The 24,262-nt window shown below is 57.4% G+C and overlaps 9 protein-coding genes across 9 annotated transcripts; 4 read left to right on the forward strand and 5 right to left on the reverse strand.

Moving 5' to 3' along the window:
- Positions 1-303: 303 nt before the first annotated feature.
- On the reverse strand, positions 304-2,541 carry EX895_005759 (uncharacterized protein; the record flags this gene model as incomplete). Its single annotated transcript, XM_029886351.1, has 1 exon — positions 304-2,541. The coding sequence occupies one exon, from the start codon at positions 2,539-2,541 to the stop codon at positions 304-306; it is 2,238 nt and encodes a 745-aa protein (XP_029737582.1).
- Positions 2,542-3,212: 671 nt separating this feature from the next.
- Positions 3,213-5,612, forward strand: EX895_005760 (uncharacterized protein; the record flags this gene model as incomplete). The annotated part of the gene is made up of 1 exon (XM_029886352.1): positions 3,213-5,612. The coding sequence occupies one exon, from the start codon at positions 3,213-3,215 to the stop codon at positions 5,610-5,612; it is 2,400 nt and encodes a 799-aa protein (XP_029737583.1).
- Positions 5,613-5,750: 138 nt separating this feature from the next.
- Positions 5,751-7,868, reverse strand: EX895_005761 (uncharacterized protein; the record flags this gene model as incomplete). Its single annotated transcript, XM_029886353.1, has 1 exon — positions 5,751-7,868. One exon carries the CDS (start codon positions 7,866-7,868, stop codon positions 5,751-5,753), a length of 2,118 nt encoding a protein of 705 aa, XP_029737584.1.
- Positions 7,869-8,255: 387 nt separating this feature from the next.
- EX895_005762 (uncharacterized protein) lies at positions 8,256-9,493 on the forward strand (the record flags this gene model as incomplete). The annotated part of the gene is made up of 3 exons (XM_029886354.1): positions 8,256-8,274; positions 8,372-9,294; positions 9,386-9,493. 3 exons carry the CDS (start codon positions 8,256-8,258, stop codon positions 9,491-9,493), a joined length of 1,050 nt encoding a protein of 349 aa, XP_029737585.1.
- Positions 9,494-9,810: 317 nt separating this feature from the next.
- EX895_005763 (uncharacterized protein) lies at positions 9,811-10,647 on the forward strand (the record flags this gene model as incomplete). Its single annotated transcript, XM_029886355.1, has 1 exon — positions 9,811-10,647. The coding sequence occupies one exon, from the start codon at positions 9,811-9,813 to the stop codon at positions 10,645-10,647; it is 837 nt and encodes a 278-aa protein (XP_029737586.1).
- Positions 10,648-10,899: 252 nt separating this feature from the next.
- On the reverse strand, positions 10,900-12,717 carry EX895_005764 (uncharacterized protein; the record flags this gene model as incomplete). Its single annotated transcript, XM_029886356.1, has 1 exon — positions 10,900-12,717. The coding sequence occupies one exon, from the start codon at positions 12,715-12,717 to the stop codon at positions 10,900-10,902; it is 1,818 nt and encodes a 605-aa protein (XP_029737587.1).
- Positions 12,718-14,323: 1,606 nt separating this feature from the next.
- EX895_005765 (uncharacterized protein) lies at positions 14,324-15,448 on the reverse strand (the record flags this gene model as incomplete). Its single annotated transcript, XM_029886357.1, has 1 exon — positions 14,324-15,448. One exon carries the CDS (start codon positions 15,446-15,448, stop codon positions 14,324-14,326), a length of 1,125 nt encoding a protein of 374 aa, XP_029737588.1.
- Positions 15,449-15,756: 308 nt separating this feature from the next.
- On the reverse strand, positions 15,757-19,062 carry EX895_005766 (uncharacterized protein; the record flags this gene model as incomplete). The annotated part of the gene is made up of 1 exon (XM_029886358.1): positions 15,757-19,062. The coding sequence occupies one exon, from the start codon at positions 19,060-19,062 to the stop codon at positions 15,757-15,759; it is 3,306 nt and encodes a 1,101-aa protein (XP_029737589.1).
- A 1,687-nt stretch (positions 19,063-20,749) lies between these two features.
- On the forward strand, positions 20,750-23,806 carry EX895_005767 (uncharacterized protein; the record flags this gene model as incomplete). The annotated part of the gene is made up of 1 exon (XM_029886359.1): positions 20,750-23,806. One exon carries the CDS (start codon positions 20,750-20,752, stop codon positions 23,804-23,806), a length of 3,057 nt encoding a protein of 1,018 aa, XP_029737590.1.
- Between the last annotated feature and the right edge of the window lie 456 nt (positions 23,807-24,262).

Here is a 24,262-nt window from a genome sequence, read left to right on the forward strand (position 1 = left end):
TTCAAAAATGGGACTCTCGAGTGATTTCGGCGCTTTTTTTCTGACGATAAAATCTACTATCTGGCTCATCCAACTGGACCCGAATCGGCGATCTTACCTCATTCCCCTCGCTCAACGCTAAGGATGCTAGTTCGGAATGTTGTAGAGTCTAGGGTTTACTCGATTAGAACAACTAGGAGCGGGGCAATAATAGAATGCAAATACAAGCGATGCGATGAGAAGGTGACAAAATGATCCAAAAGAGTGTGTGCTCCCAAATGAGCGAGGTGTGTATATGTGAGGGGAATCTCCCATTCGTGCTCTTCAGTCCCTCCTCTTAGCCACCATATCTTCGAACTCGTCCTTCCACTCGGCAAGATCCATTTTGAGCTTTCGCATCTGCAACGGCTTTGTGAACCAGTCGTCCATGCCGCACTCCAAGCCCTTCTGCTGGTGAAATCCATCAGACAAGGCGGTGACGGCAACAATCTTGAAACTCCTCTCTGCGTTCTGCTCGGCGCTCAGCTCCTCGGCAACAAACTGGCGCATGAGCTGGCACGCTTCGAAGCCCATCATGCGGGGCATGTTGATGTCGAGCAGCGTCACCGCAGGAAGATGCTTTTTGAACTGCTCGACAGCTTCGACGCCGTCGACGGCTTCGTGAAACTCGATCTTGGCTTGGCGCAGCATGGTGGTGAGGATGCGCATGTTGAGCGGGTTGTCTTCGCAGCAGAGTACACTGAACTTGGGTTTACGTGGAGTGGAGGTCGGTGATGATGTGGTGGAGGTCGAGCCGTCTGCTGCTGCGATGGACGATGATGGCAGCGCTTTGGAGGGCGATGCTGGTGTCGAGGGCGGTTCGATGTGCGGTTTCGGGTGAGGCGCTCGAAGAACCTCGTCCATGGCATCGGGCGACACGACCAGGTCGGCGAGCTTGTCGCCAACAGCCGACACGCTGGAACCATTCTCGCGATTTTTCTTCTCCTGCTCGTCGACTTGCGACATTCGTCGCGGATGCAGATCTTTGAATTCTTGCTGCGTTTTGTCATCTTCAATCGTCTCGGCAAGCTTGGCGTGCTTGGAGAGCGGCGAGCCTGCCTCTGCTGGGGACAGCACTTTGTCTGGCTCTTCCGGATCGATGGGTGCCGTGTAGCCCAAGTGACCGTGTTTGCGTCGGACCGTCTCTTGCGTAGTCCGGGTGTCCTCCTCTCCCTGCTGCTCAGCCAAGCGCAAGAGGTTGTCAAAGCATCTGGGACCAAACGGTTTGCGTGTGACAAACGTAGGCCTTCTACTGCCGTTCTTGAAAGCAGCATATTCGATGCCTGCATCCTCGTGCGCTTGCAGAACACCGATCTTAACGCCTGGCTTTGTCTGCGCCAAAATGGCGTCGATACCACCATCCACTTCCAGACAGGCCTCTTCGGGCAGAAGCAAAAAGTCGGCGTCCTGAATGTGGGATGTGCAATAGAGATTGCCAAACGTAGCGAGCTGGGCCGAGATGATCTGGGCGAGACGTTGCAGACCTTGACCCTCGAATCCGTAGAGGTAGATGAGTTGATTCGACTGTGAGGGTGGGGCCGGATTGATGATGCGTTCGGGGAGGCTTTGGACGGGGAGACGAACGGTGACGACGGTGCCTCTGCCCTTGTCGCTCGAGACATGCATTGCTCCGCCCATACGACGGACGATACTGGAGCAGATACTGACCGAGAGACCTGCACCGGCTTTGAAGTTGTTTGCCTTGACAAAAGGTTCAAAGAAGCAATGGGAGAGGAAGTGCTCGGTCATGCCTTCACCGGAGTCTTCAACGACGAGGTCGATAAAATGCTGGGGGGACGCTGCAGAATCGGTAGATGGGGGGAAGGGGGCATCTCGCTCAGACCAGGGAGACGAGGCGATGGAGGGGGAGAGGGATATCTCGACATAGCCTTGGCTGGTAAATCGGAGTGCATTGGAGATGAGCTTGTGGGCGAGCTTCTTGACGAGCGAGGTGGACACGACGGTTTTCCATCCGCGCAAGCTGGTATCGGTCTGCAAGATGAGTTCGGGGGGTGGCGGCAATCTCGCATCGTCGCCGTCTTCAGCACGAATCTGACGCACCTGGGCGTTCCAGGCTTCGGCGGCTACATTATCAAGCAACTCGCCGAGATCAACGGGTTGGTCTGGAGTGACCTCGTGCTGCTCTTCAGCTTCGCGAGCATGCATAGTCTCGAATGCAAAGTCTCGAAAGTCATCGAGTACATGTTGGAGCCTCTCTCCGAGCCCAGCGAGACTGTCGACCTTGTTGAAGATAGACCTGCGTATTGGTCTGTCTTGAATGGGCAGGGAGCGCAGCTCGGTACGCAGATCATCGATGAGGTTGAGGAGGCCATGAACGGGGGTGCGTAGTTCGTGCTGTACTTGCTGTACAAGTTGGATGTGAGCGTGATCAACGGCGACGCTCATGGTGTGCGGAGAGACCTGCTCGCCGAGTTCGCCCTGAGAATGCTGGTAGAGAACACTCTGATCTGGATCGTCGAGACGCTGCGAGAAAGGTTTGCGGTGTGCGGCGGATGGAGCCATGCTCGAGACGAGTTGGCGGCAATAGACAACGATAGCAGCAGAAAGAGCAAGTGTCAGGATGCAACAGGTCGCATCGCCAAGGGAAGGCGAAGAAAGAGCCAAGGGAGAGGCAGAGGAGGTGGTCGTGGTGCAGAGACAGAGAAAGAGAGAGAGAGAGAGCCTCATTACAGCTTGATTGCAGCTTGATTTCTGCAAACTGCAACGATGCAGCAACAGCAGCAACAGCAGCAACAGAAGCAACAGCAGCAACAGCAGCAGTGGCACCGGAAGATTTAAATTCCAATTGCGAACAAAGTGTGGATTTCGCCAAGGCAGGCATGTGCTTCCAACTGATAGCAGCAAATCAGGTCGCCTGTTGCTACAGATCAGGAGCGAGCGACCATAGTCTAGGCAAAGGCTAATTATAAGAAGACAGGGCGGTAAAGGTGCAGCAATTCGGCTTCAAGTTGGATTTTTGTCGCCGGTCCACGGAGGAGATGCGTTCTGCCTGTTACGTTGTGTCAAGTAACATTACTGTCGATCTGACTGCGAATCGACTCGACTCAGCCATCTTCGGCGTCTTGCTCGTGTGGAGAGACAGCGTCCGAGATGCACAACTCCGACCCTGATCGACTCTCGCTCCAGCCTATCCCCCACTCTCGCACTCTCCAACAATACCATCGTCCATCAACATGGATCACGCCAACACAGCACCATCAATACCCATCCTGGCTCAGTCTGCCTCAGAGCAAGACATGGCGCTCGAGGATTCGCAACCTTCAACGCCTCTCGCCGATCAGAGCGGTTCGCAAACCCCATTAGACGCTGCCGCATACACTACTGCTGCTACACAGCAAAGCTCGCTGCCCATCAGCGATGAGCTCGAGCGCTTTCGTTTAGAGTGGAAGAAGGAGGTCGAAGCAAGAGTTCACCCAACCGATGCTCAACAATCGCCACAGCACAAGCACGCCCGCACATCAACTACACAACAAGCCACTACCTCTGAGCAAGGGTGTCGGGGCAGCGACGACCACGACGACCACGAGCATCAAGCAAGCAAGGGCGACAACGACTTGGAAGAGCAAGATGGCAGTCTGCTCCATCAAGATGATTCTTCGCTTCCTTTCCCCGAAGCAGAGATCTGTGCACCCGCTGCACTCAAGTATTCCAAAGGAGCACGCAAGCTGCCTCGAAACGGTACCCCTCACCAGCCTCAGAATGATCTTCCAGCTCCCATAATCCCTGCAGAGTACCATCCTCCACCGCTAGAATCCTTGTCCTCCTCCAAGTCACCTTCCGCAAGCTCTCTAGCCTATGGCGTCTCCCAGGCGCTACGCGACCGTGTCCGTGCGTCCTCCAGTCTTCTTCCGCAGGCTCTCAAGCAGGAAGCACATCCCTTGCCTCCGGCTCCATCACCAACCTCCCGAGCACCGCGTATAATCCCTATGCCCACCCCCCCAACTCTCGCAAGCAAAGCCAATCAAGCTGGTATGCGCAGCGCTGTCGAGGCCTATGCGCACGCTGTCGAAATGGAACGCAGCGGCAACCTCGATCAAGCACTTGCCTCCTACCGTCGCGCTTTCCAGCTCAACAGCAATGCGGATCAGCTCTATCACCGTGCCCACCTACTTCTCGCCGATCCCACCTTGGCAAACACTTCGTCTCAGGACAACGACGCGCTCCTGTCCCATCCCGCCATCGCAGACAAGATTCGCAAGGCACTCGACTTTGACGATCACCGCTATGTTGCCATCAAAGAGAGGCAGGCAAAGGAAAACGAGGCTCGAGCTAGAGGCGAACTCATCGATCCAACTCACTCCAAACCCACTCTGGAATCTGCCTCTGCTCCAGCGCAATCGCAGTCTGGTGCGGACAAAAAGTGGCAGCAGTCACGCCCCGATGAGTTGGCAAGACTGTTTGAGACCATGTCGATACGAGGCGGTGGCGAGAGAGACTTCGACCTGATAGCATTCCTACCCGAGGACGAGGAGAAGCAGATGCCCATTGCAAGCCTCCCCGACGAGATCCTGCTGCAGATCCTCGGCTTCATCATCGCACCTCGCGGGAAAAGGGGGACAAAGATAGTCAAGCCAAAGCCTACACCAGAAGAGCAAGCCGCGCTCGAGGCTGCTACCGCTGCCTTGACTCGGCGTTCAGGCGTTAAACCAAATACACCAATTCCCACTTCAAGCGATCCTCAGAAAGCGCGCCAGCTCAACGCAACCGCTACCACTGCTGCGGCCGCCGCCACTGCAACAGGCCGGACGGCCAATGCAGCAGCTACAGCCACAATCGGAGTGGCAACAAACGGCTACAAGCCCGACAATCAAAAGTCAGCCGAGGGCAGCAGCGTCGGCAACGTCAACCGCAAGCAGCCTCCTGGCGTTGGCGTCGTCCTCGGGGGCGCAGATTGGCAGACGCTCGAGATCCTCGCTCGAACGTGCTGGAAGTTCCGCCTGCTCACCAAATCGCCCTCGCTCTGGCAGGATATTGTACGCGAAACCTACTACCCACCCATCCTTCATCCTACGCTCAGCCTCACCTCGCTCTACGAGCGCCACCATTCCGATTGGCGCACCGTCTTCATCAACCAGCCGCGCGTGCGTCTCAACGGCTGCTACATTGCCGCCTGCCACTATGCCCGCGCGGGCCTCGGCGACAACCCGTGGGTGCAGGTCTACCACGTCGTCGAGTTCTACCGCTCCATCCGCTTCCTTCCGGATGGCACAGCACTGTCGCTGCTCTCCACCGACCCGCCTGCTGAGACTGTCAGGAAGCTCGAACCGGCGCTCAAGGCCAAGGGGTTTTCCAAGGGAAGATGGGAGCTATTCGAGCATGGCTTGGACGACGACGAGGAGGAAGGGCGTCCGAGAGGACCCAAGATAGTCGTAGAGGATCTGAGGGACAAGAGCATGCCAAAGTATGCCTTCCGCATGGTGTTTGGCTTGAGAAGTACAACGAGAGGGAGATGGAACAAGTTGGATCTGTTGGAGTACCACAGTGTCAATCTGTCCAATGGCGAGGTGCTGCCGCTACCGCAGAAGCATTCACGGCCGTTTCACTTTTCTAGGGTTATTGCCTATGGTGTTTGACGCAGTCGTAATGATAGAGCGGATGGACGTGGCCCATTTGGACAAGGCCATAATGGAATGCTGGTGTGCATGTTGGTGTGTGAAAAGGGTGTATTGCAGTGATTGGCATTTCGTGCCACAAAAATGATGGAGTCCGGCTTACATATCCCAGTCCAATCCATCGTTGTCGTCCTTCTGATCGACGTCATACTCTTCATCGGTGCCGATTGCGTCTCCGTCGTCTGCATCGCCTCCGGCAGTGTCGACGGTGTATGTATCGATCCAGCCCTCGACGAGTTCGCGTGTCTCCTTGAGCGCGTCTCGTGCGTCTTCTGCGTCCAGACCGTAGGCTGCTAGCGGTGCGTGGCCCTGGAGCGCCACGCGAATGTCCTCTCTCGCCTCTCTGAGGCGGAACACGCTCGACGGGGTGGCCGAGAGTGACGAGAGTACAGGCACGTCCTTCGGCTTTGTCACTTTGGCCGCCGAGTGCGCGTGCGGCTCGGTGATGGGCCGAGATGCGCTATCGAGCGAGGAGAAGAAGTTGGGGAACGACGAGAGAAGGTTGTACGATTGCGGGATGTAGACACCCTGGCTGAAGGGTGGGTGGATGTGCGTGAGAAGCGAGTCGAGCATCCCGAGACCCAGGCGTGCGTCGTCGAGGCGAGAGTTCCTCAGCACCGCATTGTGCGAGAAAGGACGGGAAAAGTTGGACAGCAGCTGCTTGTGTTTCTTCTCTGCACCCGATAGGCCGAAGGGAAGCGACAGATCGAGCCACGAGCAGAGCACGAGCTGGGACCCCCGCTTAGCTAGCTCGGATTCGGACTCCAACGGCTCTCCGCGTTGCCGTGCGCGAGAGTCTCGATTGCCACCGTAACCGTACGAAGCGAGCAGCGCATCCACTGGATCCATCGAGCCGCTAGCACCATAACTCGCGGAAGAACTGGTCATGGGCGTAGGATACGGAACGGGAATAGCTCCGCCAAGGTGCACGAGCTTCGTGTCTCTCCGCCAATTCAAGCGCGATGTGAGCGAAGCCAGCGTCTCCGACCGCGACTTCATGCGTGTGCCCAACGTGGCCGTTTCCAGATGCGCCGAGACGAGCGCCGCTGCATGGTGCATGTCGCCCAAATCGATTCTTCCCAGGTACCTCCTCCAGTCCTTCCCTACCTGTGTGCCTCCCTGCCAGCTGGGCACGCTGAGCGGCGTAACGACCGTGGCGAAATCCATGAACTGCACCAACGACTGGAGGTTGTTCATTTTCCGAATGCGAGCCAGTCGGTTCTCCCACGCTGCGTCCCCCCCTTGCTCGTCCGAAATGCTCTTCAAGTTGCCCCAGCCAGCGCCAAACACGAGATGGCTCAGCTTGGGGAACTCGTCGACAAGGTTCTCGAGGTACTTGGATCCAAGACCGCCGAATGCGTCCGAGGTGTCGATCGAGTACTGGAACCCTTGCAGCAGGTCGGCGTCTTCTGCAAACCATCGGATATTTGTGTCAAACACCTCTTGCTGTGCTTCGAGCTCGTCGTAGTACCTTGCGCCCTGCGAGAATGTTTCGAAGCGGACACGTCCTTCAGAAGACGAGCTGGCTGCTGAATGTGCTGCGTTGTACGATCCAGGCATCGGCGCCATGAGCTCTCCGCCGACCGAGACGAGCGATTTCGAGTGGAAGAACGTCCGCGAGTAGTCGGACCAGAAGCGATGTGGCCGTCTTGTCGTTCGCTGTCTCGGTACCCCAGGTCTGAGTACTTGGGACGATGCGATGTCCTTCTCGTTGATTCCATCCTGGACCTCGTCGTCGTCATCATGATCATCATCATCAGATCCGGGGTCAAGACCCTGATCCTCCAACTCGAGCCTGCGCTGGTACTTGCTCGTCCTCACCCTCTCCGCTGCGATCACCTGCGCCTCTGTGCCCCAGCTCTGCAGGCTATCGAGCGCGACATTATGATCAGTATCGTGCGAAGAGGAGAACGAGTCGTAGAGCGCATTGAGCTTGCTCAGCGCCCCGAACTCGGCTTGCGTCTCGAAGAGGATCGCTCGAGGGTTGTACGTGTCTTGACCGGTCAGCGTTTGACCTGCTTGGAACGAGACGTCGTGGTCTATGAGCGGCTCGTTATCACCATCGTGGAGAGCGTCTCGATCGCGAGACGAGTTAGTTCCGGAAGGGAGGTCCGATTGGTCGTATGTGAAGTAGGACTGTTGCTGATTCCAAAAGTGGGTCGAGATGTGGTTGGAAAAGGAACCGAACGAAAGGTAGATAATTTCTTTTTGCGACATTGCGCTGCAGCTTCGGCTGGGTGCGAGGCGATTCTGTCGTTGCTGCCCAGCGTACACAGTCCGAGTGGAAAAGGGCGAGGAGAAGGAGGAGGAGGAATAGGAGGAGCAAGAAGAAGGACAAGAACAAAAGCTTCTCCTAACCACATTTCTAGCTCGGATCTCGGAGCACTCCACAATCTAACAGTCAGAGACGGTGTTGGGTGGAGCGTTGTGGAGGCGGACGGACCAAGCGCAGCAGAAAAACGGTGTCGTGCGTGTCATACCAAGTTGACACAGAACTGCGCATCCATTCTTGCCTTCCTTTCTTCCTTCCTTCCTTCCTTCCTTCCTTCCTTCCTCATCCTCTTCTTCTCTTACATTCTTACCTCTATTCATCCAAAGATCAAGATGGGCGATCGTAACATGCGTAAGTACTGAGTATACCGTCTGCAAGAGGGGGATTCGAGACATCGACTGACCTTCGTGATGCTGCTGCCGCCGCTGCTTGCCACTCTCTCATGCAGTACTGGAGATGGGTTTCGCCCCAGAGCGAGTCGACTGGGCGCTATATGCGACCAAGAACGCAGGTCTGCAACCGGCTCTCGATCACCTCGAAGCCAACCAGGACAGCGCGGTTCCATCCGACTACAAATCGGCACCTGCCGCAGCGGGCACGAGCTCTGCCGGCGCTGGTCACGACTACGACAAGGAAGACGAAGCGGCTCTAGCGGACCTCGTCTCGAAACAGGGTCAGCAAGCTGCGGATGATGCGATCAACAACGTCGGCGAGGCCAAGTCCATCAAGTGCACCGACTGCGGCAAGACCTTCAAGTCGCCCGCTTTCGCCTCGTTCCACGCGGAGAAGTCTGGGCACACGTCGTTCGAGGAGAGTACGGAAGAGATCAAGCCGCTCACCGAGGAGGAGAAGAAGGCCAAACTCGAAGAGCTGCGGGCCAAGCTCTCGGCCAAGCGCGCTGCTCAGAGCAAGATCGATGCGGAAGAATCCAGGGCCAACGAAAAGATCCGTCGCAAGGCAGGTCAGGACCTCACCGAGGTCAAAGAAGACATGAAGCGCAAGGAGCAGATCAAGGAAGCCGAACGAAAGCGCAAGGAGAAGGCGGACGACGCGGCCTTCAAGGCCAAGGTCAAGGCGCAGATCGAAGCCGACAAGCGTGAGAGGGCGGCCAAAGCAGCGGAAGAGAAGGCCAGGAGGCAGGGAGGCGCAGGAGCAGTGGCGCAGGCAGCAGTTCCGGCGGGACCGAGCGCGGCAGCGCTGGCAGCGAGTGCGGGTCCTCAGGTGAGCAAGAGCACTGCTAACGAGGCGAGACTGAGGGTGCGTGCTCCTGGAGGTATGTGGATGGGATCGCTGCCCGCTGATGCGACGTTGGCTGACGTCGAAGCCAAGATCAAAGCGGAAGGTAAAGATGGTGGAAGTGCACAGCTGAAGGTGAGTGATGTTGAATCGGCGTAAGGCAAAGCTTGACTCGACCTACTCGATGCTGACCAGCATAAATCTTCACTCCTTTTCCGCAAAACAGTTCTCGACAACGTTCCCGAGAAAGTTCTTCGACGCAAGCGACGCCAGCAAGACTCTGCGCGAGCTCGGGCTTGTTCCCAATGCTGCGTTGGAGGCATCGGCGCAGTAGACGGAGAAACCGCTGTAGCCTGAAAGTCAAATAAAGAACTCCCTGCTCCTTCCTAAAGCGGCGACTTTGACTGTATGCGAGGCCGAAGTTGCGTGTGCAAGGCAGCAAGCGTAAGGCTTCGGGATGAGATAATGTGTGGGTGAGCAGAGCCAAAAAAAGAGTTTAAAGTGTTAGATCAAGACCCAAGCTGTCAGACGAGCCTCCGCGGCTGTCACAAAATGCTCGAGCCATCAACGCAAACACTTTGCGTCGTTTCGACAACCATCATCACCGTCATTCCCTCTTTTCTCAGCTTTGCTCACCGATCCATCGACACAATGCTGGTCGTCGGACTCACGGGCGGGATTGCATCGGGCAAATCCACCGCCTCGTACCTCATCTCGTCGCACCCAGCCCAGATCCCCATTATCGACTTGGATGTGCTCGCGCGCGAAGTGGTTGCGCCGGGCCAGCCGGCGCTCGCCGCGCTACGCAGCACCTTCGGTCCCACAGTGATCAACGAATCTGACGGCACACTGAACCGCGCGGAGCTGGGGAGGCTCGCGTTTGCTACACCCGAAAAAACCAAGCTGTTGAACAAGATCACGCACGGTGCGATCCGGCGGCGCATGGTGTGGAAGCTGCTTGCGTACTGGGTGCGGGGCGAGAAGGTCGTGGTCGTCGATACGCCGCTGCTCGTCGAAGCGGGCCTATGGAAGTATTGCGGCGAGCTCGTGCTGGTGTACTGCAAGCGCGAGGACCAGCTGACGCGCATGCTCAAGCGCGACGGACAGAGCAAAGGCCTGACGCCGGACGACGCCGAGCAGCGCCTAAAAGCGCAGCTGCCGCTGGACGACAAGCTGCCTTATGCAGATGCAGTGCTCGACAACTCGTCCAACCTGACCGTTGGCGAAGACGAACGACAGGCACCAGAATGGACCCGCACGCTCGACACGCCCACGTCGCTGGCATTGCGTCTGCAGGTCGACAGACTCGTCTCGCGGTGGCTGTACGCGTACAGCGGCGTCAGCGGCAGGCTGAGATGGTTGGCCCAGTGGCTGCTGCCGCCCGTGGGATTGGTGATGGGCGCGTGGAGAGCTTGGAAGCGCACAGCGGCGGTCAAGGCGCGGTTGAAGGCCGGCACCAAGCCGCCACTGCCAAGTAGCAAGTTGTAATTTGGCGAGAGCGAGCGTTTGTGTCAATGGATGGCCATCTTCTTACCTCTCTTCTTCTTGATATTCTCATTCTAGTTGAAGGCGAGATCCGAGAGCGTGCCGAGATACCCAGATTCTGCAGGAACTGACATACCGAACAGACGATCAAACAGCGTTGAGCTATATACGTTGAATTCAGAGTGCCAAGGGGTGATGTACAAATGAAAGCAGAAACGTAAACAGTCAATCTATCGAAGCAGTCACAGTGGCAGCCTAGTAGACGTGCGCATACTTTGAGTGGCGCCTGAGCACGTGTCCGTACCTCTGCAGGCCCCACAGCGGCAGGATCAAGAACGCAAAGATGGCGCCCAGGACGCTGCACCCCTGGCCGACACCCAGGTTGGAGAAGAGCGCATGGCCAAACAGCGGGAACGCAGCGGCAATCGTGGACCTGATCAGCGCATTTGCTGCAAGCACCGACGCGGCATACTTGGGGTACGACATGGGCAGATACACCAGCAAGCTCTGGAACAGCAGGAACACACCGGGCAGTAGGAACGCCGAGAAGATGATCGGCACGATCCAGTGGATTTCGGCGCGACTCGTCCAGCCGAACCCGAACAGCGAGGCGGGCACGAACAACGACGCAAACAGCGCAATCGACAGGCGGTCCTCGGGCACAATGATGCCCTTGGACGCCTTGGCCAGGAAGCGCGGGTTGAAGTAGCGGCTGAGATACCACAGGTAGCCGATCAGCGTCAGCACGCACGACACGGCCAGACCCAGGAACGGCAGCCCCGACTCGCCCAGGTTGAAGTGGTGAATCTCGGTGAACACGATTGGGAAGCTCTCGAAAAAGAGATAGAAGCAGGCGTAGGCGATGCCGAGGTAGATCGAGGTGAAGAAGACGACCGGTTCGATCGAGATGATGATGGGGCGCAGGAGGGCTTCCTTAGTCAGGTCGGCGACCGAGGTGGCTTTCTGATCGAGTTCGCTCTGCGCGACGTAGCGTGGGTTTCCAGTCAGCTTTCGAAGGCGCTTGGCTCGCTGGAGCAGGATGTACCCTTCGAACGTTTCGGGGAGCAGGAAAGCGAGGACGAGGGTCGTAACGCCGGACAGGATGGTCAGTAGCCACAACGGCCACCTCCAACCCAGGTTCATTGCCGAGAACCCACCAATCACCGGGCCCAGCACGGGCCCACACACGGCGCCCACCGCCCAGATTGCAATAGGAAATGCAACGCCCACACCTTCGTACATGTCCGAGATGCTCGCACCGCCCGTAGCCAACGCAGGCGAGCCCAGGAATCCAGTCCAGAAGCGCATCGCCATTAGCGTGCTGTAGTTGGGCGAAAGCGCAGCGATCATGTTGAAGATGACGAAGATAATCATGCTTGGGATGTACGTCCAGTTCCTCCCGATTGCAGGCACCTCGCTGAGGGGCGACAGGAACATGGGCCCGAAAGCGTAGCCGAGCACGAAGAGCGACAGGCCCAGCGTGGCCTTGGTGAGGCCGACATGGAAGTGCTCCATAACGCCCGGGATTGACGGCGTGTAGATGGCGGAACCCGAGTAGACACCGAAGGTCAGCAGGCCGATGAGGAAGGTGACAAAGGCCTTTTTGCGCGAGGACCAATTGCGCGGGTTCTCGAGATCGTCGTCGCCGTACCATCCGACGATGATATTGTCATCCTCACTGGCCGCCGCGGACAAGACGGTTTTTTCGCTATTGGCGGGAGGATCGCGTTCGTGAGCACGAGCCTCGATCTTCGCCATAGTGTCTATGCCCTGGGACTCAGACAGCGCCTGCTCGACGTCGATCCCGCCAACATCAATGTGTAGAGGTGCGTCCTTACCGACGACCTTTTTGGGACACTGCTCGCAGAGCGTGACGGTCTCCGAGTTGAACGTGGTCTTCACTTCTCCGGCTGCCGACGGGGACGCGGACAAGGTCGAAGAAGAAGAAACAGAGCCAGATAGCGAAGGCGGCAGAACAAAGCCCGGCCGCTGCTCAGGTCGAGGGAAGATGCTGCCGTTGGATGCTTGGTTGAGCAGAGTGCCCACCCAGGAGGATGCTGCGGCCGAGGTCATTGTGTTTTCGATGCGAGATCAGGTCAAGTTGGCTGGTGTCCAGGGGTATATATGGGTGTACCTATGCTGAGGTGCAGCGCAGCCACTGACTTGATTCGTAGAAGAGATGGGAGCGATGTATGTTGAGCAAGGGGGATGTTGATGAGAAACTGAGCCGGCTCGATTGCTTTTATACCCTTTGCCGACTGCCTTGAACCCGGAGGCAGGAGATCTATTGCCAAGGTGCAACGTCTACCTCGACGGACTCGATAGCGCGCAGCGAACACTCCACTCCAGTGCCACCTGGTAGACGGCGGCAGCAACGACAAAGACGACGACAATGTCGAAGCCCATACTCAGCAAGGGTTGTTTGTGCCCGGAAATTAACTCGTCTTTGACAGCTTTCTCGCCAAACGCCGAAGGCACGAAAATCTCTATCCAGTCGGCCCACGTTTTTTCCTTCACGTCCACGGAGCAACTCGAAAAGGGGGAGCATCAATCCTTCCAGATGCATGAGTGCAGGGTCCCGTTCGTGCATGGAGAGCGAATCGCCGCACAGGCGTCATAAAAGCGAAACAGTTAAAGCCGGACGAACAGACGCTAGAATGACGTTATCTTTGCCTGACCCTGTCGGGGCTGCGCAGTCGGGGAAAAGAGCAAGGAGAGCACGGAGCGGGCGAGCGTGCATGTCGTGCTTCTTCCATGGACGACGTCGACGCGCGCGCAGAGACAAGCTTCTCTACGAGAGAGGTGGGGCTGCAACTGCCAGCCATTGGAATGCAGAGGAAAACCGCAGAACCAGGCGTGCCAACCCACAAGGGACGCAAGTCTGTGAGTGGCAAGTGGAGCTAGCAGGAGCCAGTAGGATCTAGTAGAAGCAAGCGAGGCACCGAGGCAAGCGAAGGGGAAAGAATCCGGATAGGCTGAGTTGAGCATGAAGAAGGGTCCCGAATTGATATCCGATGCCAAGAGAAACAGCCGAAGGGGGTGGGGGATTGCGCGGCGCTGGCGGCAGTGGTGACAGAAGTGCGGATTGCCGTAGTTGCGGCTATGCAGTTGCTCCTCACAAGCCTACCCTGGCCTGCGTTGCGCTTTCGGCAATAGGGTAGAGCCTAGTTGCCTTTTTCCCTACCGACAAATTAGCGAGATGGCGTGCGGAATGATGGGCAGAATGCAGACAAGGAAGGCTCCACGCCTGCTAATTTTTACAATACAGGTCCTGCATGGTCCGGAGTATTTTCTGTGATTGGCGACCTCCGCGGCAAAGCTTTTCGAGGCAATCCATTCTTCACTGTAGCTCTGCGAGAACAACATGCATTTTGCTCGCCCTTTTTTGCTGCCACCTTTTTCCCGTCAATTCTCCCCATTACTCGCCGATGTGTTGACCTAGTCTGTTCCTAGAAGTCCATATCCTACCTTCGTGGTGAATCAGGATGCAGGATCCAACAGCAACCTCGAGTCATCGACATTGTTTCACTCGAGTACTACGATTGCTTTCTCGAAAGCGTTCTGTTCTTCCGTTACAACTGATGCGAGCGATACGCGCGACTCTTCACTCGAAAGTGTTCTGTTCTTCGGTTGCGGTCTAGGTACAAGTACAACTGATGCGAGCGATACGCGCGACTCTTCACTCGAAAGCCAGCTTCCTCGCCAAGCGTTTTCTCTCTTCGATTTCCTTTGGGTCGAGCGCGCGCTTCTTGCCATTGCCGTTGCTCTGCTGTCTCTCGCGCGCTTGGTCCTTCTCCTTGCTGTCAGAGAGCAACGGATGGGCGGCAGGATCGTCCGCGTCCAATGCTTCGGTCGGGTGCCTGGGTAGTTGCTTGAACGGCGTCGGGGGAGGACTCTGCTTGAAGTATGGATGGTGCAGAGCCTGGTTGGCGCTCAGTCGCTTGAGCGGGTCGTACAGCAGTGTCCTCTGCAAGAAATCCAGCGCTTCGGGGCTCGCAGCCAGGAAGAGATCTGCTAGATTCGATTTCGGATGCGGCGGCGTGAACCACGACATGGCAAAGTCCGGTAGCGATTTGTGACTCGGCCACTCCTTGTCCGTAGGTGTCCCTAACGCCTTGAAAATCGTAGTGAGCTGGTCCGCATCCGACTCTCCTGGTAGATAGGGCACACGAAGCATGAGCTCGGCGAAAATGCAGCCCACGCTCCACATATCGACCGCCGACGAGTAGGCGCGCGAGCCAAGCAGCAGCTCGGGCGGTCGATACCACCTCGTGATCACCTGATGTGTCATCCGTGCGCCTGGGTCGCCGTGTTCGCGGGCAAGACCGAAATCCGCAATCTTGAGCTCGCCGTCCGGAGAGATAAGCAAGTTGTTTGGCTTCAAATCGCGATGCAGCACCCAGTTGCGATGGCAGTACTCCAGTCCTCGACACAGCATCGCCATCCAGCTCTTGATGTCGGCTTGCGTGAAGATGAGCGATTTGTCTTTGATGAGCGCCTCGAGGTTCGTGTCCAAAAACTCGAGCACAAGGTTGAGTGAGGGTGACCGAGAGCCCGACGAAAAGACATCCACCATCTTGATCACATTCGGATGCTGCAGCTCCTTCAGGAACTTGACTTCTCGGATCGCCGTCACATCCATGCCATTCTTATTCGAGACAATCTTGATCTTCTTGATGGCCACCTTTTGCCCCGTCTTGATGTTGCGTGCCAAGAACACCGACGCATACGTACCTTCGCCCACCTTGTCCACCACGGCGTACAGGTTGCGGATCGCCAGATTCTGCGCCGCCGCGGTGTCCATGATGACGGGGCGGCCTGGGCGAACGCTGGGTGCGAGACTGGGTGAGTTCACGCTAGAGCCACTCCAACTGTGCTGTCCGAAGTCGTGATGGTGGCGGGCCAGACCAAAGGCAGAGTGCGGGTCAAACCTCGTAGAAAGGAAAGCGGAGTGTGGAGCTCAGTCAAAAGGCACAAGACAAATCAAAAGAAACACCTTCCGAATCCCGACTTTATTGTGCGAAATCAATTTTCGATTTTACACAGTGCAGTACTGTACATTCAATAACCCAAGTCAAGGTGCGACAAAGAAGCCAAAGGGTGCTTGCTGCCTTAGACGGCATAGATACCAACTTCCTTGAGCTGCTTGAACTCCTGGCGGAACAGTTCGATGCGTCCAAGTGCGTACCGCAGATTGTCAAACGTATCTGCACACGCTGCCGAGGCGACCAGTTGCGTGCTGATCTCCGACAGAACCGTCTCCTCCACCGGCTGACCCTCCGCTTCCGCCTTTGCCCTGACAAGCACAGATTCAAGCTCTTCCTTAGCAAACACAATCCCCCACAGTCCCCACACAGCATGCGTGGCTGCACTCCACAGATGCACCTCGCGCTCCAGCCGGTCCACCTCCTTTTCGATGCTCGCGTCCAGAGAGGCGAGCGCCAGAACTTGCGGAGACGCCGAGCCTTCCAGCGACGGAGAAGAAGCGCCCAGACAGCTGGCGGGAGTGCTGGGAGCAGAAGGGTTGATGGCACGAAGCGAGCCGGACGGAGGTGCCTGCCACGACGACGAAGAGATCGATTCGATGCTTCCCTTCTTGGAAAGCCGTCGGATGGCATTCGTCTCTGCGTCGTTGGAGCTAGCACCCGGCCCAGAGCCGCTTCGGACGTTTGCAGACGTATTCGAGCTGCTCTGTGACAGCGACGGGCGATTACGCTCTCCCGATGATTTCTCGAGGGCGGCGACCTGGGCTGCGCCCGTACCCGGTGTCACCGGTGCGCTAGACCTTTCGACAGTGATGGGCCCCTTGATAGCCGTATCAGACGGAGGATACTGCAGCGACGCGACAGGCGGCGGTAGCAACACATCCCCGGGAACATCAATGGCAGCAGGCCCACCTTTAGATGCGCGTCCACCCATCCGCAGCAGGCGGCCCTGCTCGACATAGGCACGCAGCCACTTGCGACGTTGCTGCTCGTCCGGGTAGCTGCCGTGATGCGTCAAGGACCATGGCAGCGTCGGGTGATGGTAGTCCGCGCGCCATTCCTGAAAGTGGTTGGCGATGTCATAGCCGCGTGGGTTGGGACTGGCATACTCAAAGTCGATGACAACGATACGATGGTGAAGTGGTGGTGCCTTCTTGAAATTGAGGCGGCTGTGGCTCTTGGACCTCACCGAGACCGGACTGTGCGGGCGGGCGACAGAGGTGGTGCTGTCGCGACGATTGTCGTGTGATGGCAAGCGGGGCATTCCAGCCGGGATCGACGGCACTTCGACCGAGGGAGACTTGGCAGCTCGCGATCGCTGTTCCGGCTGCGTGGCAAGGGCCCCAGCAGGAGCGTTGAAATGCTTGATGGCCAGCAAATTGCCGTACTGAGCGTCGTTGTGTGCAAAGACACGGCGCGATGGCCCTTCCCGTCGCTCCCACTTCCGGACAAAGCGTTTGTATTCCTCCATCTCGCGCAACAGCGACACGAGGTCGATGGCGCGGATGGCTCGAAGCGTGTTGCGAAGGTTTCCAGGCGAGGGACCGATCGTGGCCGTCGAGAGCGCATTAGGATCGACCTGGAGCTCCTGACGAATAGACGGATGGCCTGAGAAGCACATGGCGATCGCCTTGGCACCGCTTTCCGTTTTGGCAAAGCGATCGACCAGTTCAATGACTTTGGCTGCCTCGCGCGACCACCTCTTCAGTCTTCGCCAGACGCCAGGATAAGGTCCTCGCGACGACTTGCCCTTTTGCGACGAGCGACCGTGAGCACCCAAAGCAAGCGGACTCATGGGCGTTTCGGTGACAGGAGGGAAATACGAGTTGGGCGTGTCGGTGGCCGATGAACCTGAAAGAGCCGGACTGGTGACGCCGCTCAACGTGGGACTGTCGCCAAAGAAGCTGGACTGCGAATTGTAGCTGGTGGCCAGCGAGTCGAGCGAGACTGCCGAGCTGTTGCGGTGCAGGAATGCATAGGTGCCTTGTTGATCCATGCTTGCTGCGGGCGAGGACTCGTCCGGAGCCATGGGTGCCGGGCTGGCACGCATGATGCCGCGGTTTTCGAGGCCGTAGACACGGGGCGATGCGACGTCCTTGTCCGGGAGTCCGCTTGGGCGGCGTTGACGCGTTCTGCGGCGCGGACGATGCGAGCTGGCCATGATGTGATTCTCGATCCCTCGTCCAAAACCCTTTTCGCTAGGGCCGCGGAGGTTGCCCTGCTCGAGCACGGTTCGCATCACCTCGAGCGGCACTGAGTGGAGCTCGTTCATGCGGCGCGCGACCCAGTGCGCGCGACCCTCGCGGCCCTTGACGACGAGTCTTCCACCCGGTAGCATGTATGCCTCTCGATCTCCAAAGTCCCGCATGCCTTCCTTCTCGATAGGGTCGCAGTCGTAGAATTCCTCCACGCGACCATTCGCAAACGTGCCGAGAATGTGAGGGCCGATCTCGTAGAGGCTCGACAATGTATGAAGAATAAGAAGCTCGGCACGGCGAGAAAGGAGGGCTTCCGAGCTGGCGCCATAGACACGCAGCAGGACTGTTGGCGGTGGAGCGACACTTCCGCGAGTAGACTCGGCAGCGTTGTAGCTTGCAAAGAAGACAGCATTAGTGAATGCGCCGCTGATACGCTTTAGGCCGAGCTGTTCGGGGTTCAGTGGCCACAAGGACGAATCAACGGTTTCCTGCGTCCAACCAAAGAGCTGCAGCTGTTCGGAAAAGAGCTGGAGCACTTTGGTGCGGAACTGGGGCGTGTCGGATTGACGTGCGTCGAGACGCCATCCTCGAGCGGCTGGAATACCATCTGCATGCATATCGTCCTCATCTACATCGAGGGAATCGAAGCCGTCAGGCTCTGCGTCGCGATTTGCGCGCTCTTCCTCCTCGGAGTCTGGCGGCGAGGGTTGCTGTGTCGAGCCGAGCGAAGCATTTGCGCTGGTCGAGGTAACATGCGACGAGCCCGAATCTTCCGAAGCGTGTCTGGGCGAGAGACCGCGGTACAAAGACGAAAAAGCCGAAAGACCCGCTCCTGTGGGCGATGAGGAGGAGGAGGAGCGCGATGGTTCCCTGAATCGAAGATTCGCTGAAGATTGAGAAGCAACAGGCGTTGCGGCACCACTGGCCAGGTTCGATTGCCGAGGATCAAACTCGGCATGGTTGAGGCCAGAGGCAAAGTAAGATTGACCCGGCAGTGAAGTGGGCGAATGGGCGAGGTGGTACTGCGGCTCTTCGATAGCTTCGAGGGAGAGGGCGTTGAGATCTGGGTCTTGGTCGGAAAAGTCATCAGCGCTGGATGTGGAAGAGTACGAGTATGCTGAAAGTGCGGGAGAAGGCGTTGGCGACGGGGACAAGAAAGGATCGAACGCTGGCGAGGTGATTTCGGCTTCGTGTGATCGGTGCCGTTCCGCAGTATGGCGATGTTCTTGCTGCATTGCAACGTCGAAAGCCTTGAGCTCAACCGCCGTTCAACACGCCTACGATAGCCGATCGAGGAACAAGTCGGTGCTGTCGTTGTACAGGTTTGATCGAAGCTCACTCTGTGCTGAACATTATTTGTGACGTTTGTGACTATGCGACCTTCCTGTTAGAGGCCTCCGGAGTATAGGAAAATCAGGCAACTGATGCTGCTTTGCCGCGACTGCTGCACTTGGATGGGGGGCAAATATGTGGATGCGGGACGGTCACTGTGAAAGGCCAAAGTTCGGCAAAAGGGGCCGAGCACTAGATGACAGTGTACTCGTTGCGTCGACCAAAGACGACCTGGCTTGATGATGGAGAGGAAGTGAATGAGTGGTGATGGTTGAAGGAGTGGCAGCAGCAGCGAGGGATGAACAACGGTTGTCGGTCCATGCGATCGATGTTCGACTGACTGACTGCAACGCCGTCCTACAACAACTCACTCGACCGTGAAGTCGTGTCTTTGTTAGCTTCCCGTTGCGTGTGTGGGTGTGAAAAAGCAGGGCTTGCTCTCTTTTCCTCCTTTCGGTCGGAAGTTGCGTTTGAGCGCTCCTTTGCCGAAATTCGTTCGATGCGGTCTTGGCCTTGGCTCCACTTTTGTCACGCTCAACTTGTGACTCTTGCTTGACCCTCTGACGTAGGATTTTCGCACGCGCCAAGCGAAAGGGTCTAGACCATGGCTTAACACTGGAGCGCCTTTTTGCAAGCAGTGTCGAGCCTCCCGCACTTCTTCTGAACGTTATAAGCTTGCGTTGCGATGGGCTCGTTCACCGCTGCCCGTCGTCCTGCATGTGGATGAGCCCCTATGGCAGGTCGAAGGTTTCATTGCTGACTACTGTCTGAACGAAGTATTAACCTCGAGTCCATCGCATTCGTGACCTGACTCTACGATCACAGAAGTCCTTGCTGGTCGGTCTCTTGATTTGCAATTTGGCTCAAGACCTTGAAAAAAAGGCGCGTGCGGCGAAGCTTTTCGCCTAGAAAGACATTCGAGACAGAGAAAGACAAGAGAAGGATGGACCGACGGACGGATGCGAGGTGACGGGCGAAGCGTGAGACTCAGCTTTTCTCACAACGCAGAGGAGAAGCGTCGGCTCGCGCGAGACTGTCGATGGTCAAACCGAAGATGCGATTTTTGTGATGGTCGTCGCGTATGGATGGGACCCTCTCCTCTCCTCGTCGGCTAACAACGCCTTCTTCACGCTCCACTTTTCTCCTCCAAAACCCATCGCTCGTCACCATCGTCTATCCTTCCCGACATCACAAACTCAAACTCTGTTCCCTCTCTTCTAATTTCCTTTCACTTCGTAATTTGCTTTGCTGCTGAGTCCGCATCCGACTTGACCGCAGTCATCCTCGGTCTCCCCGCAGGCATTCTGTCGCGACGCTGCGTCGCCTGTCTGTGCCACCTTACCCACACTCACAACCACTGCCACCAACACCGTCATTAGGGTTGTCAGCAGCAGCAGCGTTTGAACTCTCATTTGGATCGCGAGCTTGTGTCGAACTCCTCCACCTGAACCGCAGCAGCGCCGCACCTGGTTCGGACGTGCCGCACCCGGAGCCTCCTTGTGCTTCCATTGGCATCCACCACATCGAGCTGATTGACTCCCTTTGATACCCCGGCTCTTTGCCGCTGTGGCCATCTCGGCAACTGCAACCATGTCTATCATCCTGCCCGACTGGGTAGCTCACCACAACGATGACAAGAAGGGCAAACTCTCCACCATCTTCAGTGTCGCTGTTCATCCCGACTCGAGCCGCCTAGCTACTGCCGGCTTAGACACCAAAATTCGCATCTGGTCCACCGCCACCATCCTCGATCCGGTAGCCGATAAGGACCCCAACTCGCATCGACTGCTCTCCACCCTCTCCAGACACACCGGCAGCGTCCTTGTAGTGCGATGGGCCAACTCGGGCCGATTCCTCGCCTCGGGATCCGACGACACTGTTGCTCTTATTTGGGATCTGGATCCAAGCGGCATGGGCGGAGGCAGTTTCGGCTCGAGTGAGGTTAACATCGAAAGCTGGAGGCCGTATCGTCGTCTAGCAGGGCATGAATCCGATGTGGTGGATCTGGCATGGGCGGAAGACGACGAGTTCATTGCCACCGTCGGTCTCGATTCCAAGGTCATGATCTGGTCCGGCTCCACTTTTGAGAGGCTACGTACCATCGACGGCCATCAAGGTTTCGTCAAGGGCGTCGTCTTCGACCCGTTGGGTCAGTACCTTGCGACAGCGTCCGATGACAAGACGGTCAAGATCTGGCGCACCTCCGACTGGGGCCTCGAACGATCCGTGACGGAACCTTTCCTCACAAGTCCTTCCACCGCCTTCTTCCGCCGTCCAAGTTGGTCGCCGGACGGAAGCTTGCTGCTCTGCGCCAATGCCATGAGCGGACCTGTCTTTGTCGCCAGCGTCGTTAAGAGGTCCAATTGGAGCAGCGACATCTACTTTGTCGGCCACGAGAACGCCGTCGTCGTCACCGCCTGCAGCCCCAAGATCTTTGTCGGCTTCGATGGTGGTACCCATTCGTGTGTGGTAGCCATGGGCTCACTGGATCAGTCTGTCTCCATCTGGGTCACTGGCCTCGAGCAGCCTGTCCTGGTGGCTAGAGATGTCTTTGAGCGTCAAGTCATGGATCTCTCTTGGTCGGCTGACGGATACACACTCTATGCTTGTTCCTCCGATGGCACCGTCGCCGTCTTCCGGCTCTCGCCAGAACTCATCTCGGACGCCCTCAGTGCCGAACGGCTCGAGCAATCGCGTGCAAAGCACGGCGTCAAGCGCATCCGCAATGTTGCCGCCACCTCCCTCAGTGCATCGACCACAGGAACCTTGGACCGCCCCAACGTCCTTCAACCACGCAAAGCCGGCCAGCCACAAGCAGCGCGAGCATCCGTGGCGCCCGTGCCCATCGCAGGCACCGTCGCTCCCGTTCGACCAGCAGCATCCAAAACCGAACGTCTTCAGCAGACCATCACCATCACCAAGGATGGCAAACGCCGCATCCGGCCTACACTCATTGGCGACGATTTGGCGCCGCCACCGGCCTCCTCTGCTCAGTACGCGCCCGCGCCCGTTACAGCATCACATACTGCCATGCCCACCATCCATCAGCATCAGCTGCCAGCCATGCGCGAGGCATTCGGCGGAACCACAACAGATGGGTTTGGAGCTCAACCGAGTGTCAACGGCGTTCACGCAGGTATGGCGAACGGTACCTTCCACGAATCTGCAGCAGCAGCATCAACTACAGCAGCAGCAACAGCGACCCATCTCTCGATGCCTGCAATGGCCGTGCCCGCAGGCGCTGCCGCATCGATGATGCCTTATGTTCCGGTGGGTCTGCCGTTCGGCATCATGCCCGAAGGAGCTAGTCCCGAAGACATGATGCAGTTCTGGACCGAGTTCCAGCAGCGTTTCATGCGCGGCAAGAAGCGCAAAGCGGATGCAGTCGAAGCCGAGAGCGACTCGGAGGACATTGAGCCCATTGGCAAGCTGCAGAAGGGCAAGACGCGCGCAGATATCGGCCGAACTCTTGGGCAAGAGCATCCGCGCGATCCACCTGGTCCAAAGAAGGTGCTTCGGGAAGCTCTGACCGGGGTTAGCGGCATCGTCGAGAACGGTGTACGCAAAGGCGTGCATCTCACCGTGCCCGAAACGCTCAGTATCTATCGTCGGGACGAAGATGGAATATCGATCGAGATTCGCAACTTTGATGAATCACGCCCCACCGAGATCGCAAGGCTCGATGCATCGGACAAGGATCGCGTCTTGTGGCTTGATTTCAGTCCGACAGCGGCGACGCTGGCCACGGCCACCCCATTCTTTTCGGCAGTGGCACTGGACGATTCGACGGTGCTGATCTACTCTGCCCGTGGACGAAGGGTGGGCAATCTGCTGCTCGATTCGGCGTGCTATCGGCTGGAAAGCAACGGGGTTGTGTTGATGGCGGTGACGGTCTCTGGGCTCATGTACCGCTGGAACATCCGCGCAGACCGCGAAATCCACCGCCCCGTCTCGGTGCTGAATCTACTGGGCGATTCCGAGAATCTGTTTTCAATGGCGGTACATGCCAACGGAGCGCCCATCGTCATCCTGCAGAGCGAAAAGGCGTACACGTTTGACGACAAGAAGCTTGGATGGGTGTGCATCAGCGACGGATGGTGGGCCGAGCACTCGGAAGCCTGGGATGGACGTATGCGCAGCCGTGGCAGCGAGGCGTCGATCCGGGATCCTGTGCGTGCGATCGAGGCCGAGATCAATACAATGTACGTGCGTCGCGTCCACGGTGACAACCAGGTCGGGGCGCAGGAAGAATCGGACGACGACGAGACGCCGCCCGTCGAGATGAGCGTGCCCGAAGACAAGCAGTCGGACTTTGTGATTGCTGTCACGCTGCGCCATCTGGAAGCCAGGATGCTGGCTGCTACGATCCTCGACAGCGCCAACGAGTACAAGAACCACTTGATGGCGTATGCCAAGCGCATCGCAGAAGAAGGCATAAAAAATCAGGCTGAGGACCTGATCAAGTGGCTGATTGGGCCGATCTACTACAAGCCCGAAAGGGACCAGGATCAGCAGTGGGAGCCTACAATTGTGGGGTTGGACAAGCGTCAGCTCTGCAGCCAGGTGCTGCAGGTTCTGGCGAGGCCGCGCAACCTGACTTCCCTCGTTCAGCCATACCAGGAGATCCTAGCCAATATGAAGGCTTAGAGAGCCGCCGACGGTTTCTTTCGTGCATGGCTTTGCCTCCGCGAACCGTCTTGCACTCTCGTGCATTCGCGTATGCACTCTTGCACGCCCACCCCTGAGCACATACACTTTTTGGGATTGTACTTGTACGCATTTCTTTCAAATCTTTGCTACAATAATACGCTGTCCTCCCACTTCTAACAGCGACACGGTACGGTCTGCGATGCTTGACGGCAAGGGAAAAAGCACCTGACGCAATGCCGAGCAAGCCGGGGAGGTTGGGGAATTGGCGGGTGGTGACTGGCTGTTAGGTCGAAGACGAAGCTATTGGGCCGAAATTTCAAGCTCCAAAAGTGACTCGACCTGTGTGTCTAGAACGCACGGATTGGAAGAAAGGAATTTTGACGCTCGAGACTGGTGTTGTGGCGAATGATTTTTGAAGCGAGAGTTATGCAGCAGCTGATTAGATTCGAGGAT

Source organism: Sporisorium graminicola, chromosome SGRAM_7 (assembly GCF_005498985.1).
Source record: "Sporisorium graminicola strain CBS 10092 chromosome SGRAM_7, whole genome shotgun sequence".
In the NCBI taxonomy this organism is placed as follows: Eukaryota; Fungi; Basidiomycota; class Ustilaginomycetes; order Ustilaginales; family Ustilaginaceae; genus Sporisorium; species Sporisorium graminicola.